Genomic DNA, 20,659 nt, shown 5'->3' with positions numbered 1-20,659 from the left:
ACAACAGTTAATTTACATGTACTAACCACATTGTTTTGATACAAAACTGGTTAAAAAACAGTGAAACATCCCTTTTAAAGTCTTGCACTCAAGCTTCACTGCAGTTTGGTGTGTTGTAAAATCACCACACATCAATGTTCTGTTTGGTTTTGTAATACCTATCTTAGATGAGATTTTGATAGCATTCATTCAGAGCTTTATTCAGTTAAATTTGGAAACAAATGCCAGTCATCATCTTCTCTTCAGTTGGCAATATTCTGTAACTTTGCAAAGAAGCTACAGGGTTATATCACTACACACAGAAATGAAGTACTTTTGTACATTAAATTATGAGGCATGATACTGAGAATTATTGACTGATCCCAAGTGTGTAATTTACAGCTTGATCGAACTTGTGTGTGTTTCAACACAGCTGTACAGGTGACAATATGTACACTGGAATCCTTTCTTGCAGGGTTAAAAGCTGGTTTTAAAATACTATAAAAACATAATTATAAGGACAATTTGTCAAACTACAGTGAAGAAACAGACTATTATGTGGTGCTGAATAAGATTATAAGGCTTCACACAAAACACTGTCCAAATTCCCTATTTGACATTTTCCTACAGCCGGACACATTGTCACTTCACACAAAGCTGCTGAAAGTCGCGTCTCCATTGTTTTTGTGCATGCAGCCCCCAAGAGTTTCCAGCAAACAGAAAAAAGACTTGTGAAAATTTTGATTAAACAAAAATTGAACTTTTTCAGTTGTTATGTCTGGCGGAGACCGGGAACAATTCAATACCCACATGACACCATCCCTGCTGTATAGCGCACTGTTGACAGAGTGAAGATAGAGAGAAGAATAAAAGGAGCTAGCAGCCAATATCGAGGGCAAAACAGAGAGCGGAGTTGTTGTAGAGTTTTAGAGACCTCAGCTTGGGGGCACAGTTGAAGTTCCACACATGCAGGGTAACATGAGGACACATGTAAGTACTTCATCTGTTTGCAGCAGTGTTTGCTGTCATGGCATTATGTGTATTCCTCTTAGTTTTCTCCTTTTATTATGCCTCAGTGCCAGTGATGGCCATGGTTGGAGGCATTGTGTTTTTGGCTTGGCTGTCCCATTCTCAAGAGTGTGATATGTTAAGAATGACTTGACAGAATTTTTTCAAATTAGGCACAAACGTCCACTTGGACCCAACGATGAACTGGTTAGATTTGGGTGATCATAATTTAAAGGTCAAGGCCAGTGTGACCCTGCATCCGTCTCCTTATGGTGAACTGGATATTTCGAGAACTGCTTGAGGGAATTTGTTTAATTTGGCACAAACATTTGCTTGGATTCCATAATGAACTAAATTAAATTTGGTGCCGTGTTTTCAAAGACGTGGATGTATTCTCTAAATGCAACTTGACTGGTTTGTGGAGGCATACCACTGCTAGGCAGTAATACTAGTTTTACCTTATAAAGCACAACACAGGTGAATGTCAGGCCTTCATTCCACCACCACATGGTTCTGTAAACAGTATTTATATTGAATAATATGATGGCAAACATGGTTCTTCTCCAAATTCAAAAACTCTCCCTCCAGTGGGAAAGTAGGATAAGCCGGCAATAAACAATCGTCACCCTGAACAATCCTCTTAACAACCGAAGTCTAAATTGGAGTATTTCTTAGTGTGAAGAAAACAAAGCAGCTGCGTCTCTTCACAGTGTGAATCGCGCTCCCAGTTTGTCGAAATAAAAATAGGAAAACCCTCCATTTCCCCTGGATATCGTGTATCAAAACAAAACTGTCAGCCTGCGTCTCTTAGAACCTCCTCACTGTCCCTTCTCTCCACCGCAGCTCATTTGTAGCTGCAGCATTAGGACATCCAGCACTTCATTAGCTCCTTCTTTCTGCGTACATTTGAGTGCATGCATGCAGGCCTCTGCGGGCTTCTCCGTCCCGCCCACACCTGCTCGCCCCAAAACATCCTGGGATTCTGCAGGAGCATTCATTTACATATCTCCATCCCAGATTTCATTATAAAAAAGCCAATGGCAGCTCTCCAGGGCAGTGTCTCGACGCATCTTAGGAGCCCCTGAGGGTGGCTTCGATGATGGATCTATCCCTTATAGTCAAAGGCTTCCACTGAGGTGGTTTATTGTATATTTTTAGATTCCTTTATCATTTTTCATGTCTAGTATGTTCCCATATGTTACACTCTGTAGGCTACATAAGCCAACATAGATGAAAAAATGTGAAATATGTATATATTACAAGGTCTGATGTAAAACATTTTTCACACTGCTTTAAGGAATAGTTCAGATTTTCTTTAAACTGAGGTTTTGTGAGGTACTTATGCACTTCAGTGACAATGTTTTGTGTTCCCTTACTACTGGAATGGGAACAGTTAGAAGTCAAATGAGTTATAACTTTGAAACTAAACAGAAATATAAATTATAGTCTCTTAGTTGGCCCCCAAGCTCAAAATCCCAATTTGTGTCTGTTCTTCATATCTCGCCGGCTAATTTAACAAGTACACTGACGGTTTTGCCAGTGTTGCTGTCACATCCAGGTCTGCGGCTTAAATGGGCAACACAGAGGGCTGGTTTAGCCAACAAGCAGTTTATTAACACACAAAAGAAGTTTCAGTCTTTGGATATGTCCCTCTGTGTTGGTGCCACTGGTCTCCTTCTGACTGGACAGACAAGTTGGTAATTGGTTCCTAAACGCTACAGGTGGTTAACATTAACAACTGAACTCCATCTGCTACTTGGCCTTGGTAACAACCCACAGATATGTTAGATCTGTTTATACTCCATCTTAAGGAAAACATATGAGATCAGATTCCCATTAAGGTTGGGTGATATGACAGTATATATACTGGGCAAAATCAGAAATGTGTCCTCTGGTAAATATTTCTACAGTAGGCAGACTATGTGGGAAACCACAGCAGGACTCCTGCGCGTTATCATGATCTCATGTGATCTCATAACCTTGCAAACAAGAAAGTAGTTTCAAGTCTTTTGATTTTATCTCAAGTGTCAAGTAAGTCTCTTGAAAAGACTAAAACTGTGCCTATATGAAGACATTTTGTGTTTGAAACCCACTAAAGCAGTGTCCTCACTGGATCTAAGTGCTGCTGTTTGCTGAACTTTGGTGGGACTCGTGTTTGTATTTATATGTGCCGCTCGCTTTGAAAGCACCGCAGTGGCTAAGTAACAGCTCCTAAACAGTTTTCCACTTTAGGGCCTCCCAGAAGAAAGCAGTGTCATACTTGTCCCCAAACAAAAACTTCTGCCATGAAAACTATTTGTAAGATGCAAAACTCATAAAAAAAAAAATCTACAAATAGTCTCTTTAAGGTTCAAATTGGATTTCTGCACCAAACAACTTGTGTGTGTTGCAGCAAAGACAGTGAACCCCTGCCAGCCATCACACTGTAAATTGCCGGATAAAAGCATCAGCTAATGCCTAAACTGTAAACAGAGCAATGTAAACATGTAAATTGTGTTTTATGGCGCTTCTTCACTCTACCCAGGAGGCCATTGTACTGTAAAACCAAGCTAAGCAGCGCTGCCTCTCACTGTCGACATCATTCCGCTTCTTCCTAAATGACACACCACGGATTTGGAGGCAAAGAAGTTTTATTGTTGCCACCCTAGCATCCTTGACGCCTCCAATCTCTGAATCTCGCGGCACATTAAAAATTTATCCAGCAGGCTTTCTGTGTGGATAATAAAAAGATGAACACAGACACACATATACACAAACTCTAAATCAGAGGCCACGTTTCATCTTGGGTCTCCATTCCACCCTGTTGTGAGCAACATTGCAAAGGCTCTGCCAGTTTCTGCAGTGCTTGTTGACGTTGTTTATGTTTTTAACCAATGCACAAACTCACGATGGGCTGTTAGAGGGTCAGGAGGTCACCAGCAGCTGCAGAGTGTTTTTTTAAGTCTTTCTAATTAAGGCGTTTTCCCTGGTGGAGTGTCTGTGTGTGGATGGTTTTAATTTTGAAGCGCTTTTAGCTAAAAAGTGTTTGTGTGGCCTCTGGCTAAACAGCGCGCTGAATAAATTTCTTTCTGTAATCATGTGAATGACTGTTTGTTTTCACACTTCCTCTGGCCTCTTTTATCTTTCGCTGACTTGTACATGCTATCTGTGCTTGCCTTGCATATGTTGCCATTTGTGTTACTGTCTCCGTGTGTGTGTTTTTGTGAGCAAACGGCTCTGAATACCCCGCTGTCCACTGCTTGTCGGAGACCACTTTGTGACCATTGCCGTGGGCGACCAGATGGCTAATTGAACACTCTGTCATGTCACCTCCCTTCACTGGGGACTGGGCCAATCAGCACAGGCCAGACTTCTCAACTGCCGCCCCCACAGACATCACAGTCCCATCTTAACAGAGTCCAGCTTTAGGGGCCCAGAGGGACTGTTTAGTCGGCTCACAGAGAGAGCCTTGTTACAACTGATACAGCATCAAGCCACTGGCTTATTTACATTCTCCCAACCTGAGTGCTTCGACTATTGTGTGTGCTGGTGTGTGTGTGTGTGTGTGTGTTGGACTCACTTCCCTGCAGTTTGCTGATTAAATTCTGTCAGATTCCATGTATTTATGGTGCCGCTATTGGCAGACACATTGTCCGTGTTAGATTCAAAGCGAAATTACAGATGTTTGTACCCTAATGTCACCCCGGCTTTATGTCACACAGCTCCTGATTGGCCCTGCTTCCTTGGCATGGCTTCAGAAATATATTGCACTTGTTGTAAATGGTTACAGTGCATAAAAATGCCTGTGTCAGGCCAGATATGGGGGTGTTGTTGATTTGCAACGAGCTCGACTGATCATGGATGGTGGTGTATTTGTTGTTGTTGTTTTTTTATAGTCGTCATTTATAATTACCATGTTGGAAGAAAAACATTTTTGAGTATTTTTATATCAAATCCCTTATGCAAAAAAAGTAAATATATTGTTGATGACTCATCTGGTGGTTACATAAATGTATCCAATCAAGTGTGATGGGGCCTGACAAGCTAACTCCGCCATAGAAAAGAGAGGATTTGACTAAAAAATACTCAAAAATGATCTTTTAGTGTACATATTTAGCACATTATGAGAAGAGAGGTGAGAAATAAAGTCAAAGAAACAGAATTAGAATTTTTTTGCAGTTTTGTGAAAAATGGTTTTTTGTAATCACCTGAAATACCAAATCATACAAGTGTAAAAAACTTTTTTGTGATAAGTGGGGATTTGTTTTTTAATTGAAATGTTTTTATCAGTTGCATTTTATATTCGCAGTTTCAGTTTTTTTTAGGGTTAATGGAAACCTGCCTACTTTCACTTTAGTGGGGAAACTGTTTACAAACAGTAGCCGACATTTCCTGCATAGTTTACCTTTAAGATTTTACCTTTTAAAGATTATTTATATTATTCATGGGCTCTTATTATCATCACTTAGCAATATAAGACTTTAAAACATTTTATTTAGGTGCTTACATGTTATATGACACCCTTTTTATTTACTCTTTTAGAATAATATGATAATGTATTCATAATATTTGACCTTATTCAAGTATTAATAATGTGCGTGTGGACACAGTTAATTAGTTTGACACAATCCACATAGAGAGCGTGCACATATTCAGAGTGAGCTGTCTTGTTAAATGAACTGATTGTTTTTCTCAGTTGGATGATACGCGGCCCTGTGACGAGGCGTCGCTGGTGTCAGTAAAGGGTGGAAATGTCGCTTCAATTAAAAGTGGTTTCAATTAAAGTTATTTTACCTTGCTTGATGAGGGAGCTGGAGGTAGTGGAGATAAAATCTGTAAGATATTGCCAAGGCTCTGGCAGAAAATTGAACCCCAGAATTGAAGCTAATTGAATTTGAGAACGATAAGGTTGAATGTGGGGAGCTCTCAAAGCTGGCATAAAGGACGAGAAGAGGGGGTGTAGAAGAAAAGGAGAAAAATGTGGGAGGAAGGCTGCTAATTTACATGGACAAAGATGAAGAAGGGACGGAAGGTAAAGCTATTTTTTTTATAGATACAGTACATGAAGGTTTGTGGCTTTTAACACTTTAAAACCTGAGCAAATTGGCTTGATGCGGGAAATTAGTAACAAAAGAAAAAATGACCCATAAATTGACAAGACAAGAAAATGACCTGAAAATAAAGAATACATAAGGAAATGACCTTCCAAAGTTGTTAAAGAATATTAATTCTGTAACACAATTTAAAATATGTAATTATGATAATCAAAATTAAGTACATCTTTCCCTAGCTTTTGTCTTTTTTACCTTGACAGTTTGCCCCTGGCTTTTTAATGATAATTTAGAAAATCAAATAGTTTCTTGCAATTTCTGGAATATTCCAAGTTGCTTATGGCCTTTTTTCTCCATGTTTCTAAAAGAAATCATACCAATTTGTTCAAGGTTCAAAGAGTTAACATGCTATTTTTGCCTTAATAGTCATGACTAAATAAACAGTAGTTTGTATGATCATGTTTTATGCTCTCTGTGGGAAAAACAGATAATACTGTGCATCTTCATGGATGCCTGTGGGGAAATACACACCACATGGAGGTCAAAGTTCAGGTTCAGCAACAACAGTCATCAGCAGTGTGTTGCTCAAGGGCACTTAAACAATGGAGCCTCATTGAGCCATGAATACACGTGACAGCTTCACGGATAATTTCGAGATAATATGTTGTTGCTGCAGTAATGCAGATATGACTCTGTGTCCGCTGAATGGCACTGTGGGACTGCACACATGATTTATCAAATTTTGTATTTGGCCGATGATTAAGTATCCTCACTGGAATCCTGTCATGATGACATGAAGACAAATTTTTGTTTTCCAAATGAATGGGTTTTTGTATTTGAGATTTTTGTCTATAAATAAATAACAGTGGAATACACTTTGTTGTTGTAGACATCAAAGTGATTATTTTATCTTATTTGCCATGGTCCTGCCCGCGGCTCTGATAGGATCGTGGGTTACGGTTGCACTGATGCCCTGGTCCTGACTGACGCCTACAATTGTTTCCATTATTATTAGTCATACCTCCACCGTTATTACACATATGATTGTTCTTGCCACATACATAAACTACAACATATGCATGTAATTTACATTATATAATAAACTAGATTTATGAATATTGTCTTTTACTGTTGTTATATGTTATGTTATTGTTATTATTGCTGTGGTGCATCTTTACCTCTCTCTCTGTCCTTTGTATCATTTTGTCAGATGCTACTGTAATTTTTTTGTTCTTTACGACATCTGTTGCACATCTGTCTGTGTAGGGAAGAGGGATCCCTCCTTAGTTGCTCTTCCTGAGGTTTCCCTTTTCTCTATTTTTTAAATTGGGTGTTTTCAGGTATTTTTTTCACAGTCACTGTGGGGGTCCAAGGACAGAGAGATGTCGTATGTCAGTGAAGCCCTCTGAGGCAAATTGTGATCGGATTTTATTTCTGTTGAATATGTCTGGTTGTGTTTAGAAGCTATTATAAATGATTTTTCAAGGGAAACAGAAGTAAAAGTATGGATGCATATTCAGTGTGCAATCCAGGTGTTGAACCAAACATGAAAAATAAGTAAAAAGAGGTCCAGTTATCACTTACTTAATGCACCAGTGACGTTTTGACGCTTGAAACGTCACTTCAGACATCTGATGAAGACCTGTCTTGTTCGAAAACGTCACTTTTGTGCATTAAATAAGTGATAACTGGAGGTCTGCACTGTGTGAGCCGAATGAATTATTATTTTTCAAGGGAGAAAGGGCCACTATAGTCCATTACATCCATATGACAGCTGCGAGTACATTGCTACATGTAGCTAAATGCAAACATCCATAGTAGTAATAATAATCATAACTACAGACCTTTTTTCACAGCTTTGTTAAAATCCTTTTTTCGTTCAATCGAATGGGGTTTTAATTGATGTATTTCAATTAAAAATGACACTTTCCTCAACCTATAAAAGACTGCTTAGCCCTGCTAAGCCCCAGCTTATCTGACATTTTCAAAATTACGGTTTTCATAACACTGTTCAAGGACTCACTGGGGGTCATGTAAGGCGAAAACCATATTTAAAATTGGTACTTTCAGCTGCAGGTGGAGGTGAAATGAAAACACAGGAGTGCAAGAGAGGCATCAAAGTGGTGCCCTGCCACCATTACATTAATTGGGGGAAACCATTTCCTGTGTCATTTACTCCGTCTCCCCCTCTTATTGTAGATTTCCCCAGACTCGAGCCATGGTCGGAGAGCACCTCCCTGTCCGATGCTTCCCTTTTCATGGATGGCTTCCTCTACATCTCCACCGGCCCCGCCAAGACAACGCTGGACCGCCGGGGAAGAGACGGTGAGTCTAAATGACACTTTTGCAAAACGGGCAAGGACAATCAATCCATCAATCCATCAATCCATTTGTAAGCAATTTAAACTGCGTGTTTGTCAGAGGTCTACTCCAGTTAAGCGCTGAACGATCAATCAGTGTCAGTCTGTCAGTTGTCAGACTGCCAATCGTTTAATCCGTACACCAAACAGTCCAGTCAAAACGATCAATGAATCTGTCTTTCAAATGCATCGGTCCTCAGAGAATACTTGTCAGACGGAAAGATGTTGTCAGACGACCCGGCAGTGAATGCTCAGCGGAAGTGTGGATAAATTAGGGACAGATTTAAAAAATTAAGATAGAAATAAATAAAAGAATTTCAGTCCTTTCTAAATCCACCTGAAAGTCTCTTCCTCCAAAACTTCTGAATGTTCTTTTTTTTGTCTTCGAAGGCAGTTTAAAACTTTTAATCAGGCTCCGTTTCCCACCCCAACTCCTCAGCTGCTGCTGCACCTCCTGCTCTGCAACGGTCCCACTTCTCCAAACAGCTGGAGCGTTTCTTGGGCCCATGGGTAATTAGGAGAAGGAGCTGGCTTTGGATGCTGCCCCTGGGGAAGGGGGTTATGGGGAAGGTGGAGGAGAAATGGGGGTTTCCGGGTGGGGGTGACAGCTTGCAGCTACCTGCCATTTGAACGAGCTGAATCTCCTACATCTCGGGCGAGACATCCATCTCCATTTCCATCAGCCCACACAGGCTCTGCTCTCATTGGTGGGTGTACTTGCTGGCTAATGAACAGGGCTGAGGTCTGGGAAATTGCCCCTTAGAGGAGATGGGGAAAATCCTCACCAGTGTCTATTGAAATTCTCATTATTTGCAGAGATGGAATTTATTTCCATTTCATTTGTTGGAGGTTAATTCCAACATATGGCAAGTTGGGTGTTAATTTCATAGTAGCTGGTTATCATTTCTGTTCGTTATGATAATGTTGCACTCGCCAACGTAATTGCTGAGATGTGGGAGCATGGCGACCTTACTGGGAGTCTAATCTGATGGGCACTGAGATGATCACACAGGCTTCAAACAAGCCTGTTTTAGAGCTGAACCTAAATATTAACCCTTTGAAACCTGGAAAGACAGTAGTTTTGTGACTGAGTTCAGATGCTTTAACGTTCATTTAAACCTTTGAAACAAATCTTTGAGCATAGTTAAAAAGGCAGTGAGCAACCCTTTCAAACCAAGCAAAGAGGTTTCAAAGAGTAGAAAGAAAATATATATTTTTAGCACTTTCTTGAAGTTATTTTCTTATTTTTATTTATTAATTAATTTTAAACTGTTTACAAATTTCTTGCTAATCTAATTTTTTGTTAAGTTGCTTTCAGGCTCTTCCCATGTACCTGCTCAGGTTTGACTGAGGTGAGGTTTGAATGACTCCCCATGTTCATGTGAGCTACTTGCAGAAAAGGAAAACTGGCTGCTATTATCGAAACCCACTGGTGTGGCAATATGTGGTTCTGCTCTCTGTGAGCTCCTGCTGTAGATGGACGAACGCCACAGGTGTCCATTTTGTCGAGGTCCATTTTAGCCTCCGTGGTGCATTTTGTACCACTTTCACACACTGCGCCATTCCAAAGTTGTCTCCCTTTAGATAAGTGCTCGTAATATTTCGGCCGATAAACACCCTGTTATGTCATCTATTATGAAGAGCCGTGCAAGTTTGGCTTTTGTGCTTTAATGGCGCCTTAACTGCAGCTGCAGCTGTTGAAAAATTCAGAGGGGTTGGGTTTAAAAACTTCTTCAATCACGAGGAAGCGCTGTCAGGACTTTGCGAGCGCGGAGGGATGAGGTATTTTTGAACGTACTCCAGGATGCCTTTCGCTCCCAGGCTAATGGTTAGATGGTCTATAGATACACCCAGGTTCTTAATAATTCATAGGTTGTGCTCAGGGCTTAATAAAAGCACTCTGCCACAGCATCTTAAACTTTTTTTTTTTTTGTCTGGAGACGACTCCAATCGGCTTTCATGCTTCTTCGACTGATGGGGGTAAATTGAGAGTACGACATAAATTAATTTGGCAAGCAATTTTGGTAATGGCCTTGACAGAGGTGGCATGGGGGATCATTGTGCCAGTCCGACGTAATGAAATAAAATACTGTACTACTTAGCGTTTGGCAAAAAAAAATACAGGGTCGATGCTGCCGGGAATAAAAATTAGGATTATAAGAACAGTATTTCATTTGTGCTGGAATCGAGGATTATTCTGCAGTGTGCCGCCACTTTATTAGCTGCAAGTTTACACAGTTGATTCTAGCGCAAATTAAGTCCCCTCCTCCGAAAGGGGCTGAAAGTGACTCATGCTACTTTCACATTAAAGAGTGTGTACATGCTTCGTGTGCGTCCACGCGTGTTTGTGTGCTCGTAGGAGTCTCGAGAGGGAGTGAGGCAGTTACTGTCTGAAATGGTGAGTGGCAGCGGGGAAATGGCACCCGTAATTTCTGATTAGTTTTGTCTTTTCTTCATCAGCTGCTCTCCTGTTTTCACACAGGAGAGAGAGCGAGAGAGAGACAGCGAGAGAGAGGAGGCGGGGGAGAATTATGTTAACAGTTTTATTGAGGACACAAATCTGAACATTCAATTACTTGCAAGTTTTTGATAATAAACCAAATATCCTTTAGCTGTCAAAGAGTGTTAAATGATTCACATTTTTGTGTTATTCTGTTTTATATTTTACGAGGAGCACACAAAGCCTGTCTAAACAATTTGTCTTAATCTAATATGCTTTTGGAGTGCTCGTATTACTGCTCGCATAAATGCAGCGCTGTTGCTTGGGCCAGAAATACATGGCGGATTTTTTTTTTCCCTTCCTTATCTTATGCCATATCTGTCCATTCCTCCCTGTAATGAAGTGGGCTGTAATTCTGGCACAGACAGATCGTTCAGATCCCTTCAGTTTCTCGATTTCCATTTCCAGCCCCCCTGACAAGCTGTCCAGCAGATGTCTTCATCACAGATATTTTAGTCTGATGGCGAGATAGGCAGAAGATTGGCGGGAGGGGGAGATGTGGGAGAGCGAGGCAGGGAGGGTGATTCAGCGGAAAAAGGGGCACAGACGGCTTTTCGATGCATACTGAAATGTCTGTGCAGTGTCGATAAAATAAAGTTTAGGGGGACAAATCTGGAGCTGGAGACACAATCAGAACTTTTGAGTAAATATGTTATTCTGTGACTTCATTCAGTCAATGAACAATAAGACGGTTTAATTGCCACATTGATGACTTGATTAGTCTAATCAACCTGCTAGTCTTGCATACTTGGAATTTACAAATTGACAAAGTGAGAGAGGAGGTGAAGACGGTAAAAAAAGCAGAAAAGAGAGATGCAATGCAGGGAGCACTCTTGGCGTTCAAGCTAATTGGGCCAATTTAGCTGGTGGAGGCATATATAGCGCGGTCGGCTTCCGCTCGCGTTGTCTCTGGCGGCTGGTTGCGGACTCCCGCGGAGAACGGCTGGGCCGCAGGGCCGCTGCTGTGTGTGGGGAACAGCTGGCAATGGACGCAGCTGCTTGATTGTAAATCAAGCAGTATTGTTCCCCCCAATGCACGGGTGCTTGTGTAGAAGCTAGTGGTATCCCACCCGCTAAGGAAATGCTGCACCACAAACAGAGAAAGCAAGAAGGATGCGTGTGATTCGGTGCCATGCAGGTTTCTGATAAAGCCGGTTTCCTAGTGCTGAAGGGATCCAAAGGCATTCACTGCTGCGCTAGGAAGCAACTTCTGCCATAAATCACAGCATAGCTGAATAATAGTTACATTCAACTGAGGGAAAATCATTACAGCTATTCCACATTTACACTGCAGTCATTATGGTGCTGCAACACCACTGCTAAGTGCTCTATCTGGGGTCACATTGGTACAACTCTCTGCCTGGTTTCATGTATTCTTTTTCTTTCAGGCCCCAGAAATCAGCGGAAGAACAGCCAGAGATTGCAAAAAACATTTAGGGACAAAAAATCCACTAAAAACACAGCAAGCGGTCCCTAAAAAACAACCATATCTGGGGGCTAAAAAGCAGCCATAAAAAAAGCCATAAGTCGATAAAAAGAACCCACCTTTAGGGGCTGAAAATCTGCAGGAAACACAGTGACAGGTCCATAAATAACACATCTAGGGATTAAAAAGATGCTGGAAAGAGAGCCTCAGGTCACTAAAAACAGCCCACTTTTTGGGATAAAATTCCACAGGACATACAGCCATGGGTTGCCAAAAAGCACTCATGTTCTGCAGGAAAACACAGTGATGGGTCCATAAAAAACAGCCATGTCAAGAGTCTCAGAAGCTGCTGGAAATACAGCAGAGGGTCCCTAAAAAAGCCCCCATTTGGGGTCTAAAAATCTTCAGAGAACGCAAAAATGAGTCCCTAAAAAACACCCTTTTGGTGGCTGAAAATGCAAAGGAAACACAGTGAGGAGTTGCTAAAAAGACATATGTCTAGGGGCTGAAAAGCAGCTGGAAAAATCCCCATGGGTAGCCATCTTGGGGCTAAAAATCTGCAAAAAACACAGTAACAAGTATAAAAAAACACCCACATTTAGGGGGATAAAAATCTGCAAGAACCACAGCAACAGGTCCTTAAAAGCACCCATGTTTAGTGGATAAAAGATCCACCGGTTCTTTGATAAAACCAGTTTTCTTGTTAAATTTCTTGAAAGAATTCAAAGGCATTCATTACTGCTTTATGAAAAACTAAAACTCGCTGCAGCAATTCCTCATTTACGGTACTGAAATGTCAGGCACACCAGTGGTTTTTATCTTGGGTCATATCGGTACAACTTCCTGCCTGGTCTAAGATTTTTTTTTACTCTCAGGCCTCTGTGAAAATGTCTAATTCCTGTCATCATCACCTCCTCTGTCTTCTCCTCGGTCCACCAAATCCCTCATATTCATTCATTCAAACCGAAAAGAGATAACTGTATCTGAAATTACATTTGTCAAACATTTGTCGTCTCTCAACACCTTTTGGCCCCTCTAATCCCTCTCCTTCCCAACCTTCTGTGTCCTCAGTCTTCAGAAACTGGTCGGTCGAGCCCATTCATGTGTCCGCACGTCTGGACTGAGGGTCCCGCAGCAATTTGCCTCCCAGATTCACATTGGGATTTTTAGTGTCTTTCTCCTTGGAGTTGAGAGGAAATTAAAAATGCCTCCCTCCTCCTTTTTCCTACAGTGTGGGTGAAAGATTTTGTCAGACGTAGGTCAAGGAGAGAGCATCTGGATGACATGTGTGTCATCATGAAAATTACATCTATTAATGGTGTTTTAGGACGTTCGAGACAAAGTGATGTCTTCTGCGACCCCTTTCCATTGTTTGTTTGACGTTCAAGGTTAAAAATAAAAAAAGGGGGTCCAATAATTTTCCCCACAAAAAGGGACATGAAAAAGAAACATAATTTTTTTTTTTTTAGCCCCCATATGTTTTTATTTATTTATTTTTTGCAATCCACGGCTGTTTTTCCAGCTGCTTTTCCAACGCCCCCATTTTTATTTATTTATTTTTTTAATTATCTGTGGCTGTTTATAGAGCGTCATAACATAATGTATCTGAGGTTTGCAGAAATTTAAAATGCAAACATTTTTTTCTGGTTATTGAGTTGGATTTTGTCATTGGAAAAAGTAAAATTAAATAAAGAAATTGTCAATTAAACACACCATTTCCTACAATTCCCTATCCCTACAATCATCCTCAGATTTATCTCATGTCCTCTGGACAGTACCTGTTAGTATTTGTCGGTACATCACTTCGAACGTAACCTCTGTAACCTCAGAAACCATTATGAAGCAAAATGTCTCAAAAATCAATGGCATTACGGCTTTTCCAGCAGCTCATAATAGCAATTGACTCCAGTTAGAAAATCAAGTGCGCCTCTTAAGAAGATGATTGTGTGAGGGTTTCAGATTGTACAAATGAATCCACTCAGTTATTACCCTATTAGAGGAGGAACAGAGGGAAGAAAGGCAGAATTACAGGAAAAATATTGCACAAAATAAGAACATAACTATCCCCCGGTGGGAAATGATGGACATGACATTTCCTGCAAAACCCTAAGCAATCCAGGGACACATTTGAAACGGAAGTGAAGTGCATTATCCTCTCCGTCACCAAGACAACAGCGCGTCCCGTCTGACAGATTGGATTGGTAATGACTTTAAATACCAGAGTTTCTCTTTTTTTTCCTCTGGTTTCAGATAAAGATGATTTTTCAGCTGCAGGAATTATTATTATTTTCTCTGGAAGTGGGGTCAGAAGAACTGTATTTTTTAAATGCCACAGTAAGCAACTTTTGAAAAGGAAAAAAAAAGACCAATATCTTGTTCGTCAGTTTTCAAGCTGTTTGTGTCCAGATTGGGTTTTTTTTTTTTTTTTTTTGGAGACGGAAAAGACAAAGAAAGAGCCGTACAGAGAGGCAGCGCAAGGGTGAATAGAGCGAAACTGACATCCTCCTTTCCTATGCTTATCACATCCTTTTTCTTTTAACAGCCAGTTGTAGACACTTCCTTTTTTATTGGAACTATATCTGTTCCTTCAGAAACATCACACACAGTTGGCAGAGGAATCCACAATTAGCATATTCATGAGACGAATACAGTGGAAACTTTGGAGTCGCAAGCGACAGGGGGTGTTTGTGTGTGTGTGTGTGTGTGTTTGTGTGCGTGTGTGTTGAGGAACACAAAAGCAGATGGCACGGTGACTTTGAAAATCCAAAATTAGGTATGTTTTCATGAACTTCATGCTCATTGGCTATGTAAATCGCACAGTCAGACAGTCATTAAAGACAATGCTGTATGTTTTCCAGCGTTTTCCACCGAGATCGTGATTGAAATCTGCTCGGCACTCGGAGTCTCACATGCAGTGTACAGTAGACTTGACTCAGTTGTCCTCTAATGGACAGAAAAATGAGGGACATACGTCATCTGAGTGCAAAAATGAAATCTGGTGATGCTGCCAAGACTTCTTTTGTTGATTTAGGAAAGAAGGCCACAGTCTGCCAGTTGTCTTTATTTTACTAATTGCAGTGCGGATGTTCTTTTTTTCTCGCGCGCTGTTATCTCGGATATTGTTTCTGGAAGGATGTTCACTTCACGGCCTTCAGGTGGTGTTATCTCTTTGGATACAAACAACTTGTGTTTTTTCTTTAGTTAAATGCACCCTAACAGAGAAGGAAAGTGACACAGCTGTGATGCACGGTGTCTTATCTCCGAAGTTTTAAACAATTTCTCCTCAGTGCCGCGTTAGCTCGCAGAGAGTCATTAGCTGTGTTAAATAGGGTTGGAGTGGTGCTAATTGTTCACAAACCAATCACTAACATTGCAGGCTCTAATTATTTTCTTTTTCTGACTCCACGAGAACAATAGCCAGTTTGTTAAATTGTATCAGCATGCAAATGTTTGGCCCTATAATCCAACAGAAGCAACAAACATATTGGAGAAATCGGGGTGCATATGGAAAGGAGCTCTACATTTTCTAAAGTTGACAACAGATCAATGAAGATGCACTGATTGACAAATTTTAAGTCAAAACCAATGATTAAAATGTTCATTTCATTAGTTTTTTTAAGGAGAACACACATTAATCACACTTGGCGGGTTTCCATGACAGATTTGCACCTGAAATACCATCTTGTGTGAGTGTAAGAACTTTTTTGCGATAAATGTTTTAAATTGATGTGTTTCCATTAGCTGTATTTTATATCTGTGATTTCAATTTGCGCAATTTGAGGTTTAATAGAAACCTGCCTTGTGCCAGTGTTAGCCAGCTGCAGTCCTGTGGCAAGATGTCTTAAAACCTATAAAATGATAAAATCAACAGAACAAAGACAGCAGGATGCCATAAAGACAGCAATAGCAATAACAAACAGGAATTCTTAAGACAGAGCACAAGCCATGCAACGAAACAGCAGAACAGCAACAACAAGCAAGCAGCATGAAGCAACGACATAAAGCTAAACATTACATGCAGAGAAGCAATAGCAACAAGAAACAGCAATAGGCAGAAGCAGAGAAAAAATAGTCAGAACGTAGACCTCGACAAAATGTTCAAAGTTACAGTTTTTGTGTCTTTTTGTCATTATTTATTTTCCTGCTTGTTCCACGGAAACAGAGAAACCTTCATTTTAAAACATATAACTGAACTGTTTCAAAGTCATTGATCTTTCATCGCACTACAAACAACCTTTCATAACTTTGACTTGAAAAACATCTTTAAAAAAAACTGCTTAAGAAGCCTTTTTACTATGAGTAATATATCATAATTCAGCTGCTTCATACAGAGAGTAAATACAGGTGTATTCAGACAGATGGCATAAGAAAAATAATGGGTGTGTGTAACAGGTCCCCTTTAAGTTAAGTAGCTAAGCAGAAAGAAGCATGACAGTCGTATTCTGTTTTAAATCTATATGTATCTGTATATTTCTGTGCTTACATGACTATATTTGTATTTCAGACATGGCCCGTCGCTGGTGTACGCTGGAGGGCGGCTTCCTCAGTTACTACGAGAACGAGCGATGCCCGTTGGCCATCGGCAGGGTGGACGTCACCGAGGTGGTCAGCCTGGCTGTCAGCAACACAGAGACAATGACTGGAGCTGGGTATGAACACACACACACACACACACACACACACACACACACACACACTAATAAATGACATAGATATTAGAGCTGGGACAACATGCTTACTTTCCAATAATTCGATACTATTTCTATACTTGGTTAATGATTCGTCATATATTGCAACTTTTAAGTATTGCAGTTCTGCAAGTATTGCTGTTTGATATTACTGTTTATTGCAATGTTTGTTTATTTTTTTAATAGAAGACCATTGGAAAAAAAAGTTTCTGCAGTCCATTGGCATCTCCTTGCCATTAGGAGACTATTCAGCAACAGCCTGATTTTATCATTTCAGGCATTAAAAAATCATCTACAAAATACAATAAAAGATGTTTTATGAGACTTAAGTCCACTGATCCCCCAATAATAATAAAAAAGACCAAAAAAAGCAGGAGACAAAGAGAAAAATGTAAGAAAATTTTATTTTATTAAATTATTAAAAATTAATTATTTCATTAAAATTATTAAATTTTATTTATATATGTTAAGTTAATTACATTTTTAGCACTTTTTTCACACCATTTTATTCCTTTTTTAAAGACCATTTTTCTTTTTTAGTATGTGCTAATTTTCACGTAATTTTCTTGTAACTTTTTAGTAATTACAAGCTCATTTTAGGTAGTTTCTTGCAAAGTTGCTCATTACCTTCCTCCCATGTTTTTGAAAGAGATGAAGCCAATTTGCTCTGGTTTCAAGGGCTTAGTATAGATTTCAACAATTTAAGTTAAGCCTTGAGAAACACCTCAATTCAACTCAATATGGTTATTTGACTGTTAATATTGATACAAAACATTTAATATTGATTTAAATCCAGTGCAGTAAGTGATAATTTACATTTAATTTAAACTTTACTGCAGTTCAAGCTGCATATAGGGCTTCATTTGCTCTCAGCGTTTAAGTTTGCTCTCATACACACAGACACACAAACAGTCAAACCCATTTAAAATGACACTAAATCATATTTTAAATGTGACTGTTCATGTCGTACAAACACAAACGCCTTTAAATGATTTATTTTCTTTTATTCGGCTTTATTACAATTTACTGCACACGTGCAATAACATAAACACACAGACATGTAAACATAGTTTCTCTCCATTGTCATACGTCTCATTAGCACAGTCTTAACTCGGGCATTATTCAGTTTAACAGAACCTATCACAGCTTTACGAGCGCTATATTTCCTGTTTACTTTGGCGCTGGAGATGCAAGCAAACGGCAGCGTTTTTAACTGCCTTCCCTGCGTTCACTAACGCCTCCCCTCTCGCTGCTCAGATTATGATTCAGTTAAAAAGTTGCTCTGACAACAAACTTTTTGCTTTATTTCTTTTCTGGAAGAAGAAACAGATGTCTCGATCCTTTCCCGCTCTCCCTCTCCTCACTCCCATCGGGTCGGACCGCATATGTATGTGTTTATGTGTGTGTTTATGTGTGTTTTTGTGTGTGTGTGTGTGTGTGTGTGTGTGTGTGTGTGTGTGCTTCCCGAGCGAGAAGCCTGATAATGGCTTATGATTTAAGCATAAGCCAGGTCCTTAATGACAGCAACAGATGTTATGAAGAGGAAACAATGCTTTTATTTGTAAGTGTTATTCATACAGCCATTAAAAAACACATCTGGCCAGCTGAAACTGTGACCTTTCTAATGACCTGGACACAAACACACAGTCATGACAGGTTATGCCGTGTGTGTTTGTGTGTGTGTGCGTGCGTGTGCACCGACGCTACAAAGCCACCATTTTTAGCCCGTCGCATACATCCCAGTCACAGGTCACGGCGTCGCCCCCGGAAAGGCTATTATTTCTCTGTCGCTCATAATGGCTGTACGTTTCACTAGATTAAACTCACTCCCCTCTCACTCCGGCAACTTCCAGCGTTCCCAGCATGCCGAGCGGGGACGCCTCACCTCTTGACTGTCTGCCGCTCATGAATATTAACGTATGCAGATGACACACTCCCACCAGCAGCCTATCGCCTCTCTACAGGAGGCCGTAGGTGTCGCTTCCATTAAGCACAGCATTTGGGTAATTTCAGCGTGGCAGAGGACACCGTGAATTATTACAGCGCGGCCCCGACACATACGTCTGCTAAAGCCGAATATTACACTCCTAAGGAATTAATGCAAAGGGAGCATGTTGGCTGGTGATAAGTTGAGGGACTTTTTTTTTTTGACTCATCCACCCCGTCTCGACAAGAATATTTCAGATCCTGACCTTCAAATTCAACAAGCTTTCTTCTCTTTTCCTGTTTTTCTGTCGTCTTTTTTTTTTTTGCACCACTTCATTTCTCTCTTTCCCCCACTGTCTGCTTCTCACACACACTAACAAAAATAGCAGTTTTTAAAAAGACTTTTAGAAGGGCTTAGGTGCTAACTTTGCAAGCGAGATGGGTTAGATATACGAGGGCTGGGGAATTAAGGCTTTCTCAGAGCACAGGGAAGCCTTAAGGAGAAAATAAAAGGCAGCGGAAATACATATAGATGCCTCTATGCTTGTTTAAACCGCAGGTGAATCTTGTGCGGCAGATTCCTCCTCAAGGAAATGTGTGAGTAAGCTCTGTCAAACTTTACTCCACAACAGAGGATACGTTTCCTTACTATAACACTCTCAAAAAAGCACATGAGCCTGTGTACTGTTATTTGCCTCTGACAAACCAGTGAGGATGCATTTTGGATACCAGATTAATACTGCTCTTATCCAAAATAATTTAACCCTTTGAAACCTGAGAAAATTTGGATGACTTTTTTCAAAAACAGGAAAAATGCAGCAAGCAACTTAACAAGACATGGCCACAAAAATTAGCAAAAAAATTGTCAGAAAAGTTCAAGAAAGCAAAAAATAGTCAAAAAAAAAATTGTGGGACATTTCTTACCAAATTGGTCATCACCTTTTATCCCCATGTTTATAAAAGAAATCAGACCACACTGTGAGTTTTCAAAGGGTCAAACCATTTATGAAAGGTCTGTCATGTGTGTGTTCATCTTAAAAAAAATTGTTCTTAACCACAAATTCGCATTAATCGATGAAATCAACTTATTGCTCAGCCCTGCTTTGAACCCATCAGCTATCCTTGACGACATTTCAGCTTTTTATTCGATTTTTTTTCAAACATATCTGTATTTATATGCCAGAATCTGTTTTATAGAGATGAGCCAAAAGGTTGACTCGACATGTCTCAAGTTGCAACCTTTAAAAAATGGGAGTTGCATAGAAGAAGAAGTTTTTAATGGGATATCTGTTGGCTCTATCTTACTAAATATTGGCCAACGCCCACAGAGGCTTTATCAGTGTCACATGATAGCTGATGGGTTCCAAGATGAAAAAATGTACAGCATCTCAGACGTGATATATAATCAGACGCAAACCGTTTAAAATTGCAGACACATACAGTTCAGGAGTGCATCCTGTCTGATGATGGCGGTACGGTACCTTCAAGATCTTCAGTCCTCATGTTTTTTTTTTCCTGGACGTGATTGTTTCAACACCTGTCACTCTCTCGCTCTTCCTCTCTCTCCTCTCCCCAGCCACTCCCTCCCTGTGGGACGCTCATAATTCAGCGTTCATCTTTTATCCCTCCGTCTTCTCCCTCTGTCTTAACCATTTGCCCAACACGTCGCCGCACCCCGCCGCCACTCTATCCCTCCCTCTCCCTCTGGGACCCCCTCTAACAAGCACACCTGCTGGCAAGGA

General features: G+C 40.3%; 1 protein-coding gene across 6 annotated transcripts in view; it reads left to right on the top strand.

Annotated features, from left to right (window-relative positions):
* Positions 1 to 20,659, top strand: part of arap2 (ArfGAP with RhoGAP domain, ankyrin repeat and PH domain 2) — a 226,188-nt gene that overhangs the window by 79,228 nt on the left and 126,301 nt on the right. For all 6 annotated transcript variants that reach the window (XR_015775777.1, XM_088073950.1, XM_042511854.2 and 3 more), the window contains exons 15-16: positions 8,217 to 8,342; positions 16,808 to 16,952. Coding sequence is in view for 5 of the 6 variants with exons in the window: in XM_088073950.1 (XP_087930076.1) it covers positions 8,217 to 8,342; positions 16,808 to 16,952 (271 nt within the window). In the remaining variant the exon portion in view is untranslated. The remainder of the gene's footprint in view (positions 1 to 8,216; positions 8,343 to 16,807; positions 16,953 to 20,659) is intronic.

Source organism: Plectropomus leopardus, chromosome 23, assembly GCF_026936395.1.
Source record: "Plectropomus leopardus strain MGB_pleo_1.0 chromosome 23, ASM2693639v1, whole genome shotgun sequence".
NCBI classification, from domain to species: domain Eukaryota; kingdom Metazoa; phylum Chordata; class Actinopteri; order Perciformes; family Serranidae; genus Plectropomus; species Plectropomus leopardus.
Note: the sequence above shows the minus strand (reverse complement) of the source record. Positions and strands in the feature narration are given on the sequence as shown.